Source organism: Micropterus salmoides, unplaced genomic scaffold (genome assembly GCF_014851395.1).
Source record: "Micropterus salmoides isolate LMB-PRFRI ecotype aquatic unplaced genomic scaffold, ASM1485139v1 Ms_hic_scaffold_12, whole genome shotgun sequence".
Classification (NCBI taxonomy): Eukaryota; Metazoa; Chordata; class Actinopteri; order Centrarchiformes; family Centrarchidae; genus Micropterus; species Micropterus salmoides.
Window position 1 is genome coordinate 16,184,785 of NW_024040263.1, and position 22,317 is coordinate 16,207,101.

Below are 22,317 nucleotides of genomic sequence, written 5' to 3' on the forward strand. Positions count from 1 at the left end.
CGCTCAAACAATGTGTTTTCAGAGAAATTAAACAGTGACATCTGTGACTCCCGGTGATATCCAGTCAAAGTTATCATCAGAGGTGTCAAGATAACTTTTATTTTTGAGTATTAATGTGACAACAAAGAAGAGACTATCTGGTCTATGTTATTGCAACTGTCAAGAAGAAAAACAGAAATTGACACTGGTCCAGTGACACAAGCTAAAGGTATATGGTCAGTCAAAAAAGTTACATAATTCAATCTTCATACATGTTTTAATTGAACAACCAATACAAGAAAAAAAACACAACACATGACATATTAAAGTGAACTTGCATATTTGTGTGTGTGTGGGGGGGGTGATAGTGTAAACAAATTTTTTGAGAACTTAGATACTTATTTACAAAGTGTAAACTAATCTATAGTGTCAAACCAGAATGTGCTGTGTACTGCTAGAGGGGTCTTCATCACTCACATCCCAGGCATCACATAGGCAATATTTTCCAGTGTGGAGGCCTTAAAAAAAGAAGTGTTCCCTCCTTTACATAACACAATGGCATCATTTTACTCATATGCATGCATGTGCATATAAACAGTGTAAAGTATGTGGTAGGTATGCACTGTTATCTTGATGCATCTCTCACCAGTGTGGGTTGTGTGCAACTCCTGAGCTCTGGTATCTGTGAGGTGAGGCAGATTAGAGGAGCCAAGGCACACAGCAGAGAGTCCAAGAGCAGAGACAAGCTACTTGACACACTCACCATTTTCTGCAGAAACACAAACAAAGGTAATTATCATCCCTCAGCTGACTTTAAGTATGCTTAAACAGGACGTATTAGGCTAATTTCCAGCTCTATATTTTGATTCTGGGATTCAACTAGAGTAGCTTTGTGTGATTAACAGTTCCATCTTATACTGGCCCTTTATGCAGCCCATCAGTTTATCCTGTTTCTTTAAGGCTCCCCTCCCTGAAAGCCCACTTTCTTCTGACTGGCCAACTTCCCAGAAACCTGCCAGAGGTTTTAATTTATCTTGGAAAATAGCAGCATGGGGCACTGAATTTGATGAATTTACTGTTTATCAGACCACAAATGAGACAAGAAATAGGTTGGAAAAATGGTCGACACTGCAGCAGCAGAGTATTGCTTGGGCCTGATGTAGGTACCAAATATGTTCGGCCTGGGAGATCTTGCTTAGGGCCTCACTATTATTTTACAAAAAACACAAATTTATTCATTGATTTTGGTGAAACTGGATCTTATTTTATGGAGTTTCTACATAGCTTCAAAGTAACCGCTAACTTCTGCTAACTGTAGCTGATCTGCCTGGACTGAGGACCTGTGCTTCCAGGTTGGACAGTCAGGTTTTCACCAAAATCAGTGAATGTGACCTTCAGCTGCACGGCTAACAGCAGCTACTGTAAGCAGTAGTTAGTAAAGCCATCTCTTCATCATGAAACTTACACTGAACAACCTCCAATAACTTGAAGAGTAGTCATCAGCAAAGTTGTCTCGCATAGCCGGACCCATCTTCCAGAAAGTAACATGGGCAGAAAAGAACTTAAGAAACCTAATATTCAGAGCAGTCTGAAGGTTGAGCTTTTTGCTCACATGAATTACTTTTACCTCTTTTTTTGAAACTTTGATCACGTTTCATATGAACAACCGACATATTTTAAAGGGAAAGCATAATAAGTTACTCACTTTGGGTTTAATATATATGTAATATATACACCTTCAGAAACTGTTCACACTATAAATTTGTCTAATTTTATTGTGCCCTGTGGCTTTTTTTGGTACTGTATTGTATGGTATGGCAAATAAAATGGAAATAATGCAACAGAAAATACTAGTTATAATTGTGCACACTAGCTAACTTTTGGGAGTTGTAACTAATCAAAATTTGTAGTAGTAGCAATGTTTTGGTGCATTTGACAGCTCCACAATGTATTTTGTCACATTTTTCTGTCTGGTCTGGTTAACCCTGGATGCCTGGTAAAGTGAGCTGTATTCACTATTTGTCTCTATTCGCTGTATTTGCGCTCAAAGGCACAGCCTCTCTATTATCAATGTAATATGCTTATAAAATCAAAAGTTTAAGCATCCCAGACCAGTACTCAATAGAAATCAAGCCTCAGGTTTTTTTCTACAATGAATTTACTCACATTTGTTTCCTGAAGATGGTGTCCAATCAGAGACAATGATTCCCCCAACAGGTGTAGGTGAGCTGCAGCAATGACAGGGTCCCGGTCAGAGCAGCCAGAACTCCTGGATGTGGATCTGAGAGTGTCCCAGGCTGAACCGGTGGGACTGCACATAGAGCTACTGGGACTACAGGTGTCAGTCATTGGGCTTGATAGCATGGGATTAACCACAGAGCTCATTGTAGAAGCAATGGCTGTCACTGAACTAGGAACAGGTATGGACGGACAAGGTCTGTGGGTTACTGGAGTGGCAGGAGGGGTGAAAGTCCTGGCAACGGGACAGGCTGCCATGTTGTGCTGGTTATCTAGATACACGCAGTACTCCAACATGGAGTTTGGACTTGCCTGGGAGAAACAGAAAAGTAGAAAATTTATGTTGCATAAAAGTGAAAGTAGAAGTATACTTTGAACAACTTCCTGGATAATTACCTGATCATTGCTGCCCTCTGCTGTGCAACATGAATGCAACAACTTGTCTTGGATATCCTGGAAGAGAAAGTTCACACATTAGTCATGAGTGAGAGTATGTAAGGAATGAAATAACAGGCAGCTTAAATCGTTAAAATGTAATCCTGTGTTTTCCATTTCATTTGTTCTCTCACCTCTTCTACTCCTCTTATCCCCAATCTGTCTTGGGGCAAACAGACCGAATAAGCAGGGAGGAAGCCAGAGGACACTGCTCCATAAAGTTCAGCCTCAGCTCCACTATGATCTGAAATGTGTCATGTATTAATATATACATATTATATATATTATATATTAAACAATACAAATAATGTTAACCATCTATTCATCTTGTGTCCTGCCTGCACCCTTTGATTGCACTGTGGTCATATTATTAGTCACGACGGGTTTAGCTGAAATTTGCTCACCATTTACCACAGAGACATATTATATTATGCCATGATGGATTTGCGAGTTACAATATAAAAACCTCTTCAGCTATTAACACATGATATACACATGCCTGAAAAGCACCTTACCAGAGTGTTGTCTTTTGCTGTTGAGCAAGCCTTTTGGTTCCTGAAAAAACGTGAACAATAAGATATCACAACTGGTGCTAGGAATTCAAGTAAATCATAACATTTAAAAATAACAATGGTATCAATTTTGCCATATGTGGTAAGCTATGTTGCAAGAGAGTTACCATTAATACGTAACGATAACTGTGTAAATGGAACAGTGCGTACCAAACTGCAAAATCAAAGCCTAAATTACACACACACAAACACAGCATTAACTGGCAACAAAAGGCTGCTACAAAGCAGAACTTATTTGTCACACCCCTTCCCACAACTGTTGATAATGTACCGCAGATGAAACATAAATTGAAAAACCTAATAGTCAACTATTTCTCTAACATTCCTCTATGTACCAGCGCAGGCTCAGGATCCGCCTTGTAAAGCCTGTTGGTGCTACGTTCATTAAAATCCTTTTTAGTCTCTTCCACATCCTTCTTTAAGTCTTTGTAGGACCTCTTCTTCTCTCTCTGGCTGAGTCCACTCATTAGGTCTGCTTCATCACCCATCTAGAGAGCCAGGGATGAGAAGGACAGTGACTCAGAAGCAGTAAAATGAATGAAGCTCCATTGGAATTAATTGAATGGAAAGCACCGCCAATGCAAAGGAGAACAAAGTGTAACTTCAGAAATAATTCAATTAACTTTACAGTATGATTTAAAGACATTTTCATTAAAAAAATGTAGTTTATTTTGACGCTATGCCTGGCTCTGTTGTAATTTGTTAAGATCTATGTCAGACCAAAAAGTAAGGTTTAACTTAGTGTATTCTGACACAAAAAACATGTTTGAAAATAGCGACTTAGCCACAGGACTATGGTTGGTGGTAACTTATGTCATTCTAAATAGAATGGAGAGGAACTAGTGAGGTGTTAGGTGTTTGGTAGGAGGTCGTGCTAATGCAGTAAACAAGTTAGCTAACTTATATGAGAGTCGGCTTTAATGTTACTAATAATATGGAGTAAACGTAGGACTATCTGCTCCACCAACAGTTTTGGTCAACAGCTACTAACACTTCTTTTCGCCATGTTAACGTTTCAAGTTCAAAGTCTATCGTCGACATTACAGCGACAGTTAACTGCAACGTTGTGCCTGAATCTAAGCTAAACGCTCATTCATTTCGTGTAGGACATATTAGCTTTTGTTGAGTGAACAACGAGCTAACATGTAGCTAACAACATATGATAACAACCTTAATTTCGGGCCGTATCTTTCCCCGATAACGTCAGGTGAACTCGACGTGTCAACAGTATGTCGGTCACGGGTCTAAACCGTGTGAAGGAAAAGTTGCTGAGTCACGTTTAGCGCTTCCCCAGTCTCTCCCTCCCTGGATCTCTGCTGATTCATGTTAAGACTGGAGCTGGAGTGAGAGTTAACTGGTTTAATAGATCACCTATTAATATGCCTTGCTGCAGCTGACTGAGCAGGTGAGGTTATGCGGAACACTTTTCACATTAAATTCCCCTCTCGATATGTTTTGAATATGGGTAGGTTATGCTTAAGAATTCAGTTTTCCACTATTTTGTTGTAAGACTTCACTAGACATCATTCATTTCTATATCAATGTTTTTCATATGGAGCTGGGGGTAATTATAGCCGACTTTATGGCCTAAATTATGGCGACAACCCTGTCGCTACTTTCATGTGCTTTGGTGTAGGCAGTTTGGTTTCAACATGATATGCACCCATGCCCAAATGTGTGGTGTGAAAGAACATGACTGGCCTGCTCAGAGCTTTGATCTTAACCCCATCCCACACCTTTGGGATGGATTTTGGGGACATCACCTGCAAGACATTCCTCATCACCAAACCTCACTGATGCTGTTGTGGCTTAATGGGAGCAAATCCCTGCAGCCACATTTAAACTCTCATGGAAAGCCTTCTTATAAAAGTGGAAGCAGCATATCAAGGTCCGTGTTTTTGAAATGAGATGAAAACAATCACATGTGGGTGTAATGTTCAGGTGTCCTCATTTTCAGCAGTATTAGATTGCTAGTATAGTGTATCACAAGTCATTACGTAACCATTTAAGAGCATGTCACAATCACATATGGGTGTCAGTTTAAGCATCCAACAGGACATTCAAGTATGATGTGACTGTTGGCGTGATTTGTTTTACGGCAGCTACAAAAATAATATGAATTCAATTGTTGGCTTACATTTTCATCAATAACAGTGTAACTTAAATCCCAACCTTTTTTAGCGCTGGGTTTAGGATATATAATAATAATAACAAAAATGTGAACAAATTCATTTAAAGCAGCACGTTTCACCATTTTTACTCTACAACCTGTTATAATGTGACAAAATAAAATTTACCTAACTACCTAATATAATACCAATAGTCTCCGCTGCTCATGCTTTTCTTTTCATGTGACAGACTTATCAGTAGGCTAATCTAAAAGTGGTTAAACTTGTACATGTTTTTGACAAACTGAAAACTGCTGGTGTAGTGTTGACACAATCATGTGATTGTTTTTTGCCTACCATTAGTCTCTGTTGAAACACCTCCTCCCTCTCTGCCTTCAGAAACTCACACAGTCATGTTTAGAGTCGGCTCCTCCTCTCGTCGTGTTAAACTTTGGAATTCCAAAGCTGCGCTGTCACGTTTAGCCCTCCTCCCTCCCCATTCTGGTTTTCCTGGGCATTACTAAAAACTTCCTTACTCATGCTAAGTCCCATAGTCCCTCCCTCAGAACTTTTCCAAGCTGGTTGCTGCATCATGTTAACTATCAGTCCCTCCTACTGTTTTTGCTGAAGTTGCCATATCATGTTTAGCTGAGGTTTTGTGACGCTGAGGTTCCTGTTTTCATTCAGCCGCTGGAGGGAGGAGACAGAGGAGGATCATATAAAAGGGGACACAGCGCAAGCTGTACGGCACAATCGGAGAGAAAACAGTGAATTGGTGTGGACATAGACCAAACTACAAAACCTACAGAACTACATCCTAACTGGTGAGTAAAACATTACATTCCTGTTTTTGTCATACTTTGAATTTCACAACCTCTTTCTGACTCTTGAATCCAAATATAATGTTGGTGTACATAATGTGTATGCCCCGCAGAAGGCACTTTTATGACATCTGAACAAATGTGATTTTTCAGGGCCACAATGGAGACAGAGAAGACTCAGACACCAGTAGAGCAGATGACTGACAGGTAAGAATGAGCTGCTGTGATTTATTGTATCTCTAAATCCTTTTTCCTAACTCATTCACATTTCACCACTGGGCTTTGTAATACTCATCCATAAAATGTTCCCACATAATTGTGTTCAAACTGTAAGTATCTTAGAAAAGAATCTACACTGAGTTAGGATGATCATATCTGCATTTGTGTTGCAGTACGGTTTCTACTCCTGTATGCGCTGACTTTGTTTGTGCTTGTAAAGTTTTATCAACTATGTTAAACATCTTTAGGTGCAGTAATGTATTCACATAATGTATCTTTTGTACTTTGGAGTCCCAAATTCTTGTGTGTCCTTAAGTCAAACAAAGCTGTGGTCAGGCAGTACCTGTTTTTTGACCCAACTTAAACTGACCCGGCTGTACTGATCTAAATTCATTTTCTTTTTGCAGAGATCTGTCAGAACAAATCAAAAAGGTGACAAAGGATAGTCACGTCAGGGCAGAAAACACAGAGCTGATGCTGAGCTTCCAGAGGGGAAAAGTCACCCTGGAACAGTACAAGGTAATACAGTGCAGCCCAACATATTTTAAATCTGTTTTTATTGCATACCTCATCGTATTGTATTGGCTACTGTGATATTTTTGTCTGACCACCTCTCCTCCTCCTCCTCCTCAGCTCCTCCTGTGCTCACTACATGAGGTTTACCAGGCCTTGGAGGAAGAGCTGGACAGGAACTCCAACCACCCTGGTGTCGCACCCATTTACTTTCCAGCTGAGCTGGCCAGGCTGGAGGCCATCGAGAAAGACCTGGAATACTTCTACGGCCGGGACTGGAGAGCGAAGATTGTTGTCCCCGCGGCCACTAAAAGATACTGCCACAGACTCAGACAGGTATGCTTGATTATATTATACATATATTACACACACAGTCGTTTCTCTACTGTTTGATACTGAAATAACACTCTTCATCCCTGTTTCCCCCCAGATTGGTAAAGAAAACCCTGAATTTCTGGTCGCCCATGCTTACACCCGGTACCTCGGTGACCTGTCTGGAGGGCAGGTCCTGGGTCGAATTGCCCAGAAGTCCATGGGGCTGAAGAGCGGCGAGGGTCTGTCGTTCTTTGCCTTCCCTGGTGTGTCCAGCCCCAACCTGTTCAAACAGCTGTACCGTAGCCGGATGAACAGTGTGGAGCTGACGGAGGAGGAGAGGAACGGCGTGCTGGAGGAGGCTGTCAGAGCCTTTGAGTTAAACATTCAGGTACAGAGCGATGATGATTGAGCAGAGCGAGAAACCTTAAAACAGAAATGTCACTTTGAGGGCCACTGAACTTGCAGCTTATTGACGGTCTTGCCTTTGTTTTTATAGGTCTTTGATGATTTACAGAAGACGCTGAATGTCACTGAAAACAAGCAGCAGAACTGCGTGACACACTCCGGTAACACAGCAGCAAAGACACTCCAGATCCCCGGAGCCATTATCAAAACCAACCCACTGCTCAGGTTGGTCCTGGGACTTTTTGTGGCTCTGGTCACAGTCAGTATGGGAATCTATTCCTTTTAGACAAGAAATACTATGTATTGGATATGTTGCTATTAATGTTGTAAGATATTGTGTATACTGTAGTGTCTCATTTTATCATTGTATAAGTAAGAAGATTGTGAGAAATGGACGATCCAGAGTCAAAATCCTCGTATGTGTACACATACCTGGTTAATAAAGTTGATTCTGATATTTGCTTCTGTGCTGTAAGACTATTAAAAAGCTTTATCTGGTTATAATTTTAACGGTCTGTAAATGACAAAATACTGTGTATTATTTTAGCAATTTGACTGAGAACCACATTTGTAATATGTATTCATGAATTTCCTGTTGTCCAATGTGCATAAAAATGTGCAATATGTGTGCTTTTAATACAGCAAATATGCTACTTTTTTAATAAAATCTTTTCTTGAATGAAAGTACTCTCTTGCAATTTTGTTTAGTATTTGTCTGTAGTTGGCACAGCTCATGCATGCAAGATTCTTATAAGGGGTATGAAACTGCTGCTGTTGTTGTTGTTCGGGGCCCAGCTGGTTGACATTTGCACTGATGTTCTGGCATCTGACCATGTGCCTGCTGTTCATTTGACTTTTGGTGTTATATTGTTTCCTGGTAAAACACTGGGAAAGATTCCATTTAGACAATCAAATCCAATGTTGATTTAGGTTCTGTCAATCCACACGTTGATGACTTGTTTCAACACTGACGGTATAAAATCAGTATTAGTTATAACTACTACACTATATCCAGGACAGTTCTATAAATAAAATCTTATAAATAGGTAGGTAAGGCATTTCATTGAAAAAAGCTGGTACCAGTCATCAGCTAGAGGCAGTAAACAGTGTTCCAGCTGTTGTGTGATTGCGTTCTGCCAATGCTAACTTTTATATAAGGTAAGGAAGAACTATAAAAAAAAAAGTTAAACGAAAGCATGCTTTTTTTGCTATGCGACCTCTTCAAATTTAACACATTACTGACACAACACACCATACTTGTGTAAAATTTGGTATCCACTTTTATTGTGGTTTCATGGTTTTCCTATAAACCTGTGCACCAGTGGCACACATTACAAATTAAAACACAAAATGATTGTTAACAGCAGCCAGAGCAAACTTCTGGCTTCCCCCTAGGCCTATTTGATAGTGACACAAATCAATACAGTGCTGGTATCCATCTCCCCCTAGAGGACAACTAAAATGAAAATACAAGTCATGTGAGAAACGATTGTACATCACAGGAATTGGCTTACCTCAACCTTGAAAGGCACAGCAGCCTGAGTAAATCAGAAATGTCCTCTTATTGTCAAGTATACTGTCCAAATCTTTAAAAGCTGAAAGAAAGCTTTATATTCAAGATACATTCCTTTGTACTGCTGTAGTTTCTAAGCATTTTTTTTTATCCTGCACCCCGGAGCTCTGGAAATGCATCACTTGTTGTAAGGCAATCAACACAAGACAAAACCAGCTTCAAACTAGAAAGAGAGAGGTAACTATAACAAGGTTAATTCACAATGTTACCTCGACATGCCTATCCCTAACCACCGTCCCCTAAAAAGAAAAAGAAAAAAACCCAACACACACATATAAAAACTCACAATCCTCTACGAAATCTAAAAGCTACAAAGTGGCAGATGAAGGGTATCTCAAGGTGCCTTAAGGGGGATTGCACAGCATATCTTGTCGTCGTAAATGTCTCTGACGGTAAACAATGAAAAGGACACACTAAAGACTGATGTTTAAATCAAAACACAGAGCAAAGTAAAGGAGAGGATCCATATTGTGGAAAAGCCAAAAAACAGATCCACATTAATAAAAGCAGCTTCAAAGGTAAAATAACTACAGTGCACACAACAAGACCCTAGTCAAAAAAACCAAACGCATTCAATCTTCAAAAGCTGAAATTACACCTATTTATCTCACGACACGGTAGACATGAAGGTTCATGGGACCTCATAGCATATCTTTACTCAGAAAAATGTAAATTTTCTACGTTTTGATGACATTTCAGTAGAGAGGCCTGTGTTTTTGTAACATTCAAGGCCAAAGGTTTATTTGAATCAACTGCATTTCATGTTTTCACCAGCTTTTCTCACAAACAATGATGCCCACTTGATCAAGACCAATTTTCTCCATTGATAACATATTGCACATTATGTCTTGAAAGGGGAAGATAATTTATATGCATCTAATTACCATAAAAATGTAATTAAATTAGAACATACTGTCAGTCATACAAACGTGAAATGACTTTGCAGTAATATGTTGCTACGTGTACAGCTTTTCATATTCTTCATCTAGCTTGATTTGGCACGTTGTCCTACTGTAAAAGGCAAAATGTTTCCTAAGCCCAATTAGGTGCATATCAGACCAAAGCATTGTACTGTAGGTCACAGTTTTCAACATCTGTCTGCATCCTAAAACAACCTCCAAACATCTGCATAATGCCACATCACCTTGGCTGCCTGTCTGAACAGCTTGGGCAGCTTTGGTTAAAAAAAAAAAGGTGCAGTTACTTGTAGGCGGGAGCAGCTGTCATGAGGCTGCTCAGTTGGTTTCGTAAGAGGACAGCAGGGCTGCATCTACCGGCTCCATGCAGGAGGGGCAGGTGAAGGAGCGCATCAGCCAGGGGTCAATACAATCCACGTGGTAAATATGAAGGCAGGGCAAAAACCGAATGGGATCGCTGTACTCAAAATCCATCATGCAGATTACACACCTGCAGGAGAGAGAAGCAGCAAGTTTTTAAGTATGACAATGACAATGATATTAGTAAAATTAGGTTAGGTTAATCACTTTTATAGATTTTCGAACACGTTTAGGCTAAGACACAATATATAGCACACAATACAATAAAACATCCAAAAGCATCATTAAAAATTAACGTTTCCCCATTAATCTAAACACTAATTTTAACCAATGGTAACTTTACCTAAAATGTGTGTCAAGTAATGATTTTGGAAATCATTAAATGTATATTTTTTAATAAAATAACTACATAATTTTGCCCAAAACACATCTTCCTTGAATAGGCTTAAGGATGAGATTTACAGGAGTGAGGTGATGTTAAAAAAAGTGTATTTTGGGGTACACTGTTCCTTTATTTTAGACTACTTCATGTTGAAGCACTGGAAGCTAATTTACTAATAAGATAAGCACCTGATATCACATTCAAATAAATCCATAGATCCATGTACAGCTATTCACCACAACAATGATGTAGGGCTCTACATCTGTCTACTACTATAAACAATTTTGTTATACAAAGCATTATTTTGTCGACTCAGTTATTTTAGTCAGTAAGCACTTAATTCCTTCAATATGACATGATCCCACTCAAGCTATCTATCCAAAGGCTCTGACTACGGGTTTATTTAAAAATGTTTACTAAAATTAACCCAGTCCATTGTGATCTATCAAAACAATAACAAATAAGTACATTTAAAAAAATAAATAGGGGAAGAACTCAAAAACAAATACTGTAATGAGTTTTTTAAGACTCACTCTTTAACTTTCTTGTCAGATGGGTCAGAGCCTGGGTCAAAGATGCCTTTGGGCAGGTGCTGGATGAGACCGATTCGCTGGGCAATACGGACCTGCTCCTCCTCGGTCAGCTGGTAAGCCAGACGACTCTCGCCTGGGGTGGGATGGTACACTGGCACTGGCTGGATGCGCTCCTGAATTTGAAGGAACAGAAAATAACCTTCGTCATCAATGAAGCGAGTCTTCACAAAGGGGGGAATTGTCAATGTCCCCTTTGCATTAGAGCCTGACAGATACTGGATTTCTGAGGCAGATACTTGTCAACCAGATCATGCAGTGTCTGGTTTCCTCCAAATGACTCAGCAAACTCAAGTTTTGAAAGCCATTTTGAGGAAATCAGACACTGCAATATTTCTGTGATTCTGTCAACAACAGAACCAGGCCATCTGAATAGTATTTGGATGATATAAAAGCACTGTTGTGTAAGTCTTGGTATTTTTGTCTAGGACTTTGGTTGTAACAATATTTTAAAGATTAGATTCAACCTTCCTGCATGTTCAGCACAGTGTGAGTATGCCTGTACCAGCTACCATAACCAAATTACCAATAATATTTTCAGCACTATCCAAAGTTTAAATAGTGTATGTTGCATTACAGAGGTTCTGATGAAAAAAAAAAACTATGTTGTCCACTTCTTCTTACGAGCGTAACTCTGAGAAAAATAACTTAACTACTATATTAAAATAAAATAAACTTAACGAACGGCATCGTCTTGTGGTACCTCAATAGTGTGAATAATAAATAATAATAATCACTGATTAATGGACACTATGGTTATATACAGTCTATGGTTATGACTTATTAAAGTTACCGAGGTGACATGCTCTTAAATCCCCAGAGTGTCTTTAACTTAAATCCCAGCAGCTCACCTGGTAGGGCGGCGGAGGCTCTCCGGGCAGACTGCCCCCCTCGGACTCGTTCAGCAGCGACAGGTCATCCGCACCTTGTGAAAACAGACAGTTCCCCATTGAACTGAGGCCACCATGAGAATGTCCACTTCGTTGTTGGGGTGACAAGACACGTTACGATCAGGCTTGACGTTAGCGTAGCTAAGTTAGCTCTTAGCTAATAGTTTGTTGTTTGTCATTCCGTGAAGAGCCTGACGGAAAATCAACTGGAGAACCGACGTCGCTTTCTTCACGTCAAAAACGCCGAATTCTGAGCTATAAAACTACTGGTGACATAAATTTTAACCGTCACAGCGAAGTGATTTTTTGCGTGTCTGCTCGGTTTGTAGGCTTCTTGTGTTTACAAAAACACAAACCGGAAATTGATATGATTTGCTAAACACTAGACTTCCGCCTTCATTGATATGCCCCTCAGACATTCAGAATGAAATCAGAGAATTTTAAAATTTAAATATATATATGTTAAGAAATTTAAAGTAAAATAGAAAACCATATTTTGTCTTTTGTATTTGATTGAAATTGTTTTGTATTTTCTTTCAACTAAGGCTACGGGAGAAACGTCATCGTCAGGCTAAGCCAATCAGAGTCAGAGGGGGGCGGGCAATACATTTGGGTGCCCAAGTTTGTTCGAGTCGACAACGCAGTCACTGGCCGAGAGACATGACAATGCAGCATAAAGTGGGTGAAACGTGTTGGTTGATGTATTTCTATGATGTTGATGTGTGCATTAACGAGCTGTTTTCAAAGCTAGCTTACTAGGGACGTTAGCTTTTATATTATAAACTTTAGTCATTTGATTTTACATTGCCAAAAAGACAAAAGCCATTTCAGAACTGAGGTATAATAACACTTTAGAATACCATGAGAATGTGTAACGTTAAGTAGTTAAACGCCTGCATGTGTCGGACGGGCAGCATCATCAACGTTAACAGTCCTGCCCGCGGGGAAGCCTGGCCTTACTGTTGCCGCGTTGTATTTATACTGTGTAACGTAATAAGCTAGGCCTCCTGATATCACATTCAAATAAATCCATAGATCCATGTACAGCTATTCACCACAACAGTGATGTAGGGCTCTACATCTGTCTACTACTATAAACAATTGTCTAATTTGAACGCATGCTACAAAATCGTTTTCCTGCATGGAGCTAATAGCAAGCAAAGAAGAGAAATTGATGTAACAAGGAGAGTAATGAGAGAAGAGAGATTTGAGCTTGCTCGCTTGCAGGAATAAGAGCGATAGCAGTGGCTCCATGTTTCAATTTCTTGCAATATATGTGTACTTTGGAGCCAGATTACTTCCCAGATGGACAGTTAATTTTTGTTTATTAGCTAAAATGTCTAGTAAATATTTTTAGTAACTGATCTTGAAGTACTCTCCATCAAGTACAGACTCATTGGGCTTCCCACTGTGCTTTGGATGAGAGGTGTTCCTGTAGTCATCTCACGAGATCTAAACAACTCAATGGAAAACAAAATAAATTATTCTACTTTTTAGTTTAACAATTTTTAATGATTCATATAAAAAGCTCTCATGCTTGGCCACTTGATCAATTGAATCAGTGTGTTGGGTGAAGGAATAGATCAAGCACAATCTACATGGATATGGAGCTCCTCAAATGATTTCATGCTCCCTTGGAAATGTACTCTGAAATACAAAAACAAGTTTATTTTGATACATTGGGTGTTTGCTATATTGTGTAGTTTAATTTGATACACTTAAAGGACTTAAAGGTACAATGTGTAATATACATCCAGAAATTTAGTTGAAAACATTCAAAAAATAAACATTATCGTCAGAATGTGAAGTAACAGTTCTGACATTATGTCAGAGTTGTAAATGTATTGTTTTGTTGAGATATCTACAGAAGTAAGTAAGTCCTGTGTTGCTATTAAAACACATTCTCATCTCAATGCGTCATAACTGACGCTTTCAGATAGCGTGACAAAGCGTAACGATTTTACGCTAAAGCCTGGCTAAAGGTACCCTTCAACGTCCGTATAAAACGCCCCCGTTTGCTACGTTGCAGCAACACAAGGGAGGCTAACCCTACTTGTGCGCAGCTGTAGGGTCGACATGCATAAAATCAGTGACTTAGGTTTAGGTACTAACATTTCTGATGGTTGTGGTAAGGGTAGGGGCTTCGGGGGGCTGTCAACACCTTTATCACGAACGTAGCTAGCTAGCTACTGCTAGATAACTAGCACTTCCGGTCTGTACGGGACGCCCCAAAGCATCTCTGTGAGACGGTGCGATAACTACGCTTTGTACCTCCTTTCTCAAATCGTCGGTATATGATGCCCTGAGATGAGAACTTGTGATAGGTTGCTTACTAATTTCAGCAGTGAGGTGTGGGTGTTGTTTTTTAATTCTACCTGTAGCAGTTGCCAAATTCACACATTTCAAAACCTACACACAATGACTATTAACATGATGACCTGCTAAAATTTCACTAGTCAGTAGTAAAGTTGCAGGGTCCAAACCAGCGTGCATCAGAGAAACTTCTCACCAGCCAAACTCAAAATACATTTTATTTATTCTGTAATTATTCAATGTAATTTTTATCTCCCTATATTATGATCTGGAGGCAGGTATGTAATTGTGGAAGAGAACTCTATATTACTTTCATTTTAATATAATAATTTCAGTTAGTCACCTCACATAGAAAAGTTTATTCACATGTGAATACAGCACAGCAATCTAGCTATGTTTGATATCTTGGCTTTGACTCTGTCACTCCCCATAGCACACACTTTTCCCACAGAGAAAGGAGGAAGGACTGATGCTGACGTCTGAGTTTTTCATTCTTTTTTAAATAATAATTTCTAATCCTGTTCTGATTTATTTTTTTTATTATTTTTTAAAAAGCAATTATTTAGAAATGAAAAAGAACTGATATCGATAAAGAACCAAACCCAATATAAGTATCAAAAGAGTAGTAGTATAGATAAAATCCTAACGATGCACATCCTTATGATACCAGGTATCTTCCCTCAGACTGAAGTCAGAACCTGTGGTTGGATGCTGGGGTCCTCTATTTGTCTTTTGCTTTAAAAACACAGTTATTATAGAAAATATTAGAATCAGCCCTAAAAACCTGTTTATGTGTAATTATTGAGTGAACAGACAATGCCAGTACCATAGTTTACATTTCCAAAAGGACCAAGCAGAAAATTCACTGCTTTCGCTAATGTCAGTCTTCATACATTTAGGCCACAGCTCCTCCACTACCGCCACCCCCTCCTCCACCCTGTGGAAATCAGCCTGGTCCTCCACCGTGCCCTGGACATGCTGCAATACCATTTATTTCTGGCCAATGCCCTCCAGTCCAAGAAACGAGTCCTTCACCGGAGACTCTACATCATGCAGAGGTAAGTGTCTGCTCCATAATCTGGATTTATGTTGGTGCTAGACCCCTAAAAGATCGTACTGTGATATCTCCCAACACCCAGGATGCACTTGCTTCACCACCGCTCCCAGAGCAAAATGGACTCGAGTCTCCATCATCACAAGGACAAAAAGACAATCCCTCTGATAGTGAAGAGAAACGCGGTCCAGTGCAGGAAACTGCTCCACCGGTAGATTATATTTAAGTAGATACTCCATTGTTTTTACTGTCCACATCACATACAACATAAGAAATAACTGGTCAATTTTTCTTTCTGTCTCAAGGTGACAGAGCAACAAGATGAGGCAGCTGTTCAGATGGACCAGGATGAGACGAAGCCCTGAGCAACTTTACTTAAAAACAAAGGAATCTACTTTTACCAGTACTTGAAAATGCTGTGGTGAAATGCAATGAAATAGTGTAACATGGTGTAACACGCTTCAGTCACCATTATCCTCATTACTTACAGCTGAGAATTGAGCTTTTGCCTATAGAAATGTCAGAGAATTTTCAGAGAAACTCTGAACCAAACTAAGCCTAAAAACACATATAGCTGGGTGACAGATTACACTTGGATGTGTTGCTGCTGCTGCCGCTATCACTGTTTCTGAAAACATTTGAGGTGGAAAAATAGGCTGTGCAGTAACAGAATCTTGATTCATGATCTCTGCAGAGTTGTTTGGTTCCAGAGCTGATACTCAGGCCAAAAGTGAGGATATCTCTACATTATGTACAAAGTCGTGGTACACCTTTTTATTTATGGTATTTTCTGTGAGATTGGAGTACATAATTTGTATGTACAATTGCAATGCCCGGGATTAAAAAAAAAAAAAAAAGTATTTAAATGCACATTTAGACCAGTTTTTTTTTTTTACTTTCCAAGATGTTTCCAAAAATAAAACTCGAGCCTGCTATATTGTTAAAGCTTTAAAATGTCTGTATGTAGGATGTGACAAACAGTCTACAGCTATGCTAGCAGCTCTGTGAAGCTCTACTTACACTGGTGCTTTGAGCATCATGCAAACATAAGCATGCTAACAATGGCAATGCTAATGTTTAGTAGGTATTATGTTTACTATTTTCTCCATCTCAGTTATGCATTATGAAATTTGCAAATTAGCATCAAACAATACTGCTGAGACTGATGGGAATGTTATTAGTTTAGCATAAGTATTGGACAAATTAAATATTTAACCTGCTGATGGTGCTAAATCTTACAATTCATCCTCTGGGAAGCATGAATCTGTTACAAATTTCAGCAATTTACCCAATACACAAGTAAACTGGCATTTGCTTATTAACAGCTGATTTGTCTCCAGTTTATAGAAATAAAGAAAGGCATGGCACAGCAAGATGGTACAGTCAAGAACATCCTTTTTATTCAATCAGGTGCTGCTCTTCTCAAACTGTGTTTTTCTTCTTATGGAAAAGAAACTGTAATTAACACATGCATTTCACCTAGAGCTCTGGGGGTGTTCTCACAAAGAAGTGGTGCTGCGCTGAGGGCGTAGACAGAGGCGTAAAAGAGCTGGGAGTTAGGGGCCTAGGGTGCTGCCTATTACACCAATAACCATACACGCTTAAGATAAAGAACAAAATAACAGAACAAAGATACGGAGCAGTCCAGCATGAGGTGGTCAGAGGAGAAAAATGGAGGGACTTTCCTGAATCCTCAGATCTGAGTTCAGGTTCATGCTGGCCTTTTATCTGTCAGGTTGGTGTGTTGTAAATGGCTAATACTGCTGAAGGTTTCACTATGTGAAAACCCACTGTGAACAACAACTTCACTTTAAAAGATTGGTTTGGATGTGGGATCTGTCATGGAAATGCAACCCCCCTCTTTCAGCCTCGTGCAGGACAAGTCCGGTTATAAGGTGCTTGTAGCTTTCATTTACAGTCCAAGGCATCCTCAAAGACAGCCTAAAAGACAGCATACCCTGATAGCAAATATGAAAAGAAATCCAAATTAAAAGGAAACACAAAAAAGGGGTGGGGTGGGGGGTAAAAACAAAGCCAAGAATAAATAGCTAAAACAAAAAGAGCAAATTATCCAAGTCAAAGCAGCCTCTTTCTAACATCCCAAAAGCAGTCCATCCAGCTCTCTCGACCCCATTAGTCTTCTCTGTAAACCTCTTCAACCCAAACCCCTGTCATCCCGTCCTAACCCACCGAAGGACACCCCCGAAAGCCCATCAGCGTAATTTGTTCACTTACATTAGCTGTTGAATGGAGAAGCTGAAGAAGATGGGTATGGGTAATACAATGTGAAGCATACAGACAAGAATAACATGTGAGCTAACTGCATTCTGCTCAGACAAAAGTTTTTCGGCAATTTTTTTTTCACCCTCACCTTCAACAGTGGAGAGGGCAGGAGAGAGAGAGAGAGAGACGGAGAGTGACGGACACACAGTTACAGACTACTCCAGTGTCTAAGAGAAAACAGACAGTGGAGACAGAGGGGAAGAAAAAAGCAAGAGCTGAACGAGAACAAGTTTTTTTGCCTTTTCAAAACATTTTTTTGTCATCATTTATCAATAAAAAGTAAAGAACTAATTCACACCAGTTTCCTTTTGTACTATATATATATATTATATATATATATATATACGGCTTTTGAAAAGGAAGAGAGGATATAGGGGAGGTACAATGGAGGGGGATTCATTTCGAAGGCAGAGGGGGGGAACGTCCCTGAGCGCTGAATGGGTTACGGCCTTTTTCACCTCCTCGCAGCACTCAGGGGCAACCTGTTACCTCGAGCCATTTCGAAAAAAAAGGGGCGATCTGGATTACAAAATGGAGTCTGTGAACAAAAGGCACTTTTAAGGGACAACCTTTAACTGCTGGGAAACTATACACTACAGCACAAGCACTATAAGAGTCATTTACAGAGGGGGGGGGGGGGGGGGGGGGGAGGGGAGAGGCTCACCTTGCTGCCTGTTTCATAAATGGTTCAGACGTCATATCTTTGCCTGATTCGAAGCTACCTTGTATGTTTTTTTTGCCCCTTTTCGGTGTCTTGTTATCTGTGCAGGAGACAGAAGGTTCAAACCTAATACTCTTTCCATTGCATGTGGGTCTCAACACAACCTGCTGAAATTTATCCAGCTAAATATATCAAGATGATCGTGGGAATAAAAGACTTCTGGATGTGAAGCATCTCCCGCAGTAAAAGGAGGAACTTGTCATGTATTTATGCAAGTTTATGTGATAAAAATGAGTTGAATTGGGAGGCTTGACTTGTTTCTTGCTGGTGAGTTTCAGGCAGTGCATGGGTATGTTATCTGAACAGTTTCTTAGGCTTGACAGAATAGGTTTTTATTTTTTTCTTCTAAAGGTTGAACCAAAATGCCTTTTGTGTCACAACCTTAAGGAATAGGAACCTCTCCCCCCACTCAATACAAATAGAAGAAGATAAAAATAGAGAGAGGAATAATGCTGTTTCCTAAATGGTCTGTTATTTTTGTTCATTACCATTCATTTACAATAGTTCTGAGTGTACTTTATAGTGTTAAAGCACCAGTTTTCATCTGATGATAGAGAATTTTGTTTCTCAAGTTGTGTAGAATTTTTTTTCCTTCAGCCCTCCCACAATTTTATAAACAACTGATTACACATAAAACATTAAAAAAGAGACAAAGGAAATAAAAACAAATACCCCCAACTTACAAAGACTAGGATTTTCATGGCCCTCTAGTTTAGAGTCCTGGAGCTTATGGACTTGAAACAAAATACATTTTTTTTCCTCTTTTCTCTTAGCTTTCTTAAAAATCTCTAACAGACAAACACAATGATCTACCCAATGCATTGCACGTGGCTCAATCGACACATATTTTTCAATAATAATACTTTCCATCAAAAAACAAACACTTTTTTTTCTTCACACCTACTGTCGATTTTTGACATGTTCATCTAGGTATTGTAATGCTGCGCTGCAGATGGCGTGTGTCGTTTGATCCGTACTAGTTAACAGTAAGGTGGTGTTACTGAAACAAGTTTGGGGTGGTGGGGGTGGGGTGGTGGTGAGAGTTCAGAAAATAACTAGACTGCCAACCAGCTCATGTAGTAAACGTTAAAAAGGAGCATATATCATAAATATATATGTATAAGATCTCTCTCTCTCTGTCTTTACAAAAAAAGGTTTGCAGTCCTCTATAAAGATCTGTCCTCGGCCAATGGTTTCCACACGCACCAACGCTACCATTCCCTGTAGCTTTAGCTTATATGTGGGAAGAGAACCTGAAGTCAAGTTTATTACTAATTGCATGAAGGGAATACAGAGGCACTTTCATATATTGTTATAGTCTTGATATATGTTTTAGTACATAGAGCTAATGTTACTAGAGAGGCTGAGGACAGGTCCTCAGCCCTCTTTACTATCCCTGCAAAATAGAACCAACAGCTAGGCAGTCCAGTTATTTTGTGAGGTCGGCTTTTATTGGATTGTGTCATGATGAAAATAATACCAATAGCAAATTTAAATGTGAACATTTACATAGAAAAATAGCTCAAATTAAAAAGACAAATCTTAAGTGAATGAAAAACCATTAACAAAGGCAGTCTGGAGAACCAAATAAAAGGCTTCCCTTTTTTGTCAGGTTGTTGGTGGTGTTAGTGTGCATTTTATGTGTGCGCGCTTGTAGTCCTCAGGGTTTCGGTGTGACTGGACTAAGGGATACATGGTGAAGCAATGCAAGAGATGCATGTGATAAGCTGTTGTTAATGTGCTGTCCATACGTGAGAGATTTGAGAAACTGCTGTTACCGTTTTGTTGAAATCTGTTTCGCTGAGATTTGAGCATGATACTTAACGTGCTACGGCAAACTAAAGAAAGAGTGTTATGACATGCAAGAGATGGTTAAAACAATCCAAGTGAGACAAAACCAAAACCAATCCTGGCAAAAAAAAGGAGCACCTACAAACAAAATTAAAGCTAATAATATGAAGCTGATGCTGCGTTTGCATTACTGTAAATTAAATTCCATACCTATTAATAATAAGAAAATGATACTACGAGTGGTTGTGTGACAGACTATTCTGGAGAAGACTGTATGTGCTGTTTGCAGGCGTGTGTGTGTGTGTTATGTGCGCTGCGTTTCAGGGCCTAGACTTGAATGTACGACCACATCCCTGCAGTGGCAGCCAGCCTCGACTCGCTTCTCTAATCGCTCGTCTGACCATCGATGTGCAATACTGTTCATCCCTTATTAAAAATTAATAGTGCATAGGTGAGGGGACGAAAGAGCACATGTAAAATTAGTGTTATGACTGTCTGTCGTGTGTTCACTCGCTTGCACTCGCCTCAACGCTATCACTCTTCCCACAGCAGGACGCCCTGATACTTTGACAGGTAAACAAAGACCAGCCACTTAGTGCATATATGTCACACCATCGGATGGTGTCACCATGATTGGCCACTCGGAAATGAAAAGAGGCTCAGGGCTGAGCGAATGAAGCGGCAAAGTCTGGCGACACACAGGCATGTGGCTGTGGTTACGGTCTGGACCCCGGGGCAGCACTGAGCTGCAGGTGGGGTGAGAGGGGGAACAGGTGGGACCATGCAACTGGAGAAGAGGTACGTGGAAAAAAATACACAGATATGGAGGCGTGCAATTTGGGTGGCAATCTTTTCAACAACACGACTACACCATTTACCACTATTATATATTTTTTTGGATCTCTCAGCCAATGCATGGATTTTCATTATGGAGACAACAAAATGAAAGAAAAAAAATCATTAAAAAAAAGAAACAACAAATGTATAATTGGTCATTTGTCAGGTTGCCATATTGTGTTTTCCTTTCTGACATTTCATGGTGTGTGTGAGACAGTTCCATCTTCCTCTTTGCATTCTGCGTCTGTCCACTCAAACTCACTGAAGCCTCCTGCATAAAGGGGGACGAACGTTCCTGTTCAAATTGTGTTGGATTGGGAGTCCTCTTGGGGTGGGGTTCTGTAGTAGTACTTTGAATAGTGTTGGCGAGAGAGAAAGACCTTTTAGTGTCAACAGTCTGTTCTTAATCAGCGGTGATGTGTTTGTTATTCAAATTTCCAATTTTCATGACACAATTTTAGCTCTGGATTCAGAGAGGCCTTGTCAGAGGAACCAGGACTGTGGGGAAAAAAGAAAAGAAAACATTAGTCTTTAAACAACATTGGCAGATTTACATTTAAATTAAGTCTTGACTCTCATCAGTCTAGAGGTGCAGCTTGCAGAGCAAAAAAAAAAAAAAAGAAGGAAAAAAGAAAATTTCCTGCTAACACACACACACGCGTTATTGGTATGAATGAAGGCGGTAGAAGTGGTGGGACATACAGTAACAGAGTATGAAAAGGAATGAACACAGAACCGCCTCTTACACAGTGGACTTTAAAGCATGGTGTAATTCCCCACCTTGGGGTCAGGAGCCCCACAAAGGTTCACAAAATAAATTTGAGGGTTCAGAAAACATATTTCTGTAACATAAAATTCTGTGGTTTTTTTTCAGAAGTTCTTTCTTTCTAGCAAATTACTGGATAATTTTACATTTTCAGAACTCTAAAAACTAAATGAAAAATACACTTAATCTGTGGTTGAACTGCTTACAACCAGGAGGCATATGCAAGCTGTCACAT

At 39.7% G+C, this 22,317-nt stretch overlaps 5 protein-coding genes across 18 annotated transcripts in view; 2 read left to right on the forward strand and 3 right to left on the reverse strand.

Annotated features, from left to right (window-relative positions):
* Positions 1 to 79: 79 nt before the first annotated feature.
* On the reverse strand, positions 80 to 5,953 carry LOC119899207. The gene is made up of 8 exons (XM_038713697.1): positions 5,690 to 5,953; positions 3,560 to 3,712; positions 3,168 to 3,207; positions 2,787 to 2,896; positions 2,614 to 2,670; positions 2,146 to 2,529; positions 626 to 748; positions 80 to 497 (listed from the first exon to the last, which is right to left on the reverse strand). The coding sequence occupies exons 1-8, from the start codon at positions 5,690 to 5,692 to the stop codon at positions 453 to 455; spliced, it is 915 nt and encodes a 304-aa protein (XP_038569625.1). The 5' UTR covers positions 5,693 to 5,953; the 3' UTR covers positions 80 to 452.
* Positions 5,954 to 6,018: 65 nt separating this feature from the next.
* LOC119899208 (heme oxygenase-like) lies at positions 6,019 to 8,258 on the forward strand. Its single transcript, XM_038713698.1, has 6 exons — positions 6,019 to 6,156; positions 6,307 to 6,360; positions 6,780 to 6,891; positions 7,006 to 7,221; positions 7,316 to 7,588; positions 7,697 to 8,258. Exons 2-6 carry the CDS (start codon positions 6,314 to 6,316, stop codon positions 7,889 to 7,891), a joined length of 843 nt encoding a protein of 280 aa, XP_038569626.1. The 5' UTR covers positions 6,019 to 6,156; positions 6,307 to 6,313; the 3' UTR covers positions 7,892 to 8,258.
* A 604-nt stretch (positions 8,259 to 8,862) lies between these two features.
* rnf11a (ring finger protein 11a) lies at positions 8,863 to 12,692 on the reverse strand. Its single transcript, XM_038713699.1, has 3 exons — positions 12,279 to 12,692; positions 11,371 to 11,543; positions 8,863 to 10,585 (listed from the first exon to the last, which is right to left on the reverse strand). The coding sequence occupies exons 1-3, from the start codon at positions 12,375 to 12,377 to the stop codon at positions 10,414 to 10,416; spliced, it is 444 nt and encodes a 147-aa protein (XP_038569627.1). The 5' UTR covers positions 12,378 to 12,692; the 3' UTR covers positions 8,863 to 10,413.
* Positions 12,693 to 12,858: 166 nt separating this feature from the next.
* LOC119899211 (RNA-binding protein 42-like) lies at positions 12,859 to 16,554 on the forward strand. Of its 2 annotated transcripts, none has more exons than XM_038713700.1 (4): positions 12,859 to 12,995; positions 15,530 to 15,688; positions 15,770 to 15,895; positions 15,990 to 16,554. In XM_038713700.1, the coding sequence occupies exons 1-4, from the start codon at positions 12,978 to 12,980 to the stop codon at positions 16,047 to 16,049; spliced, it is 363 nt and encodes a 120-aa protein (XP_038569628.1). In that variant the 5' UTR covers positions 12,859 to 12,977; the 3' UTR covers positions 16,050 to 16,554. The 2 variants fall into 2 exon arrangements, 1 of the variants encoding a protein (XP_038569628.1); XR_005443748.1 differs by having other exon boundaries at positions 12,915 to 12,995; positions 15,515 to 15,688.
* Positions 16,555 to 17,062: 508 nt separating this feature from the next.
* Positions 17,063 to 22,317, reverse strand: part of LOC119899205 (nuclear factor 1 X-type-like) — a 108,924-nt gene continuing 103,669 nt past the window's right edge. For all 13 annotated transcript variants that reach the window (XM_038713688.1, XM_038713691.1, XM_038713684.1 and 10 more), the window contains one exon: positions 17,063 to 21,814. In XM_038713688.1, the coding sequence (XP_038569616.1) occupies positions 21,800 to 21,814 (15 nt within the window). In that variant the 3' untranslated portion in view covers positions 17,063 to 21,799. The remainder of the gene's footprint in view (positions 21,815 to 22,317) is intronic.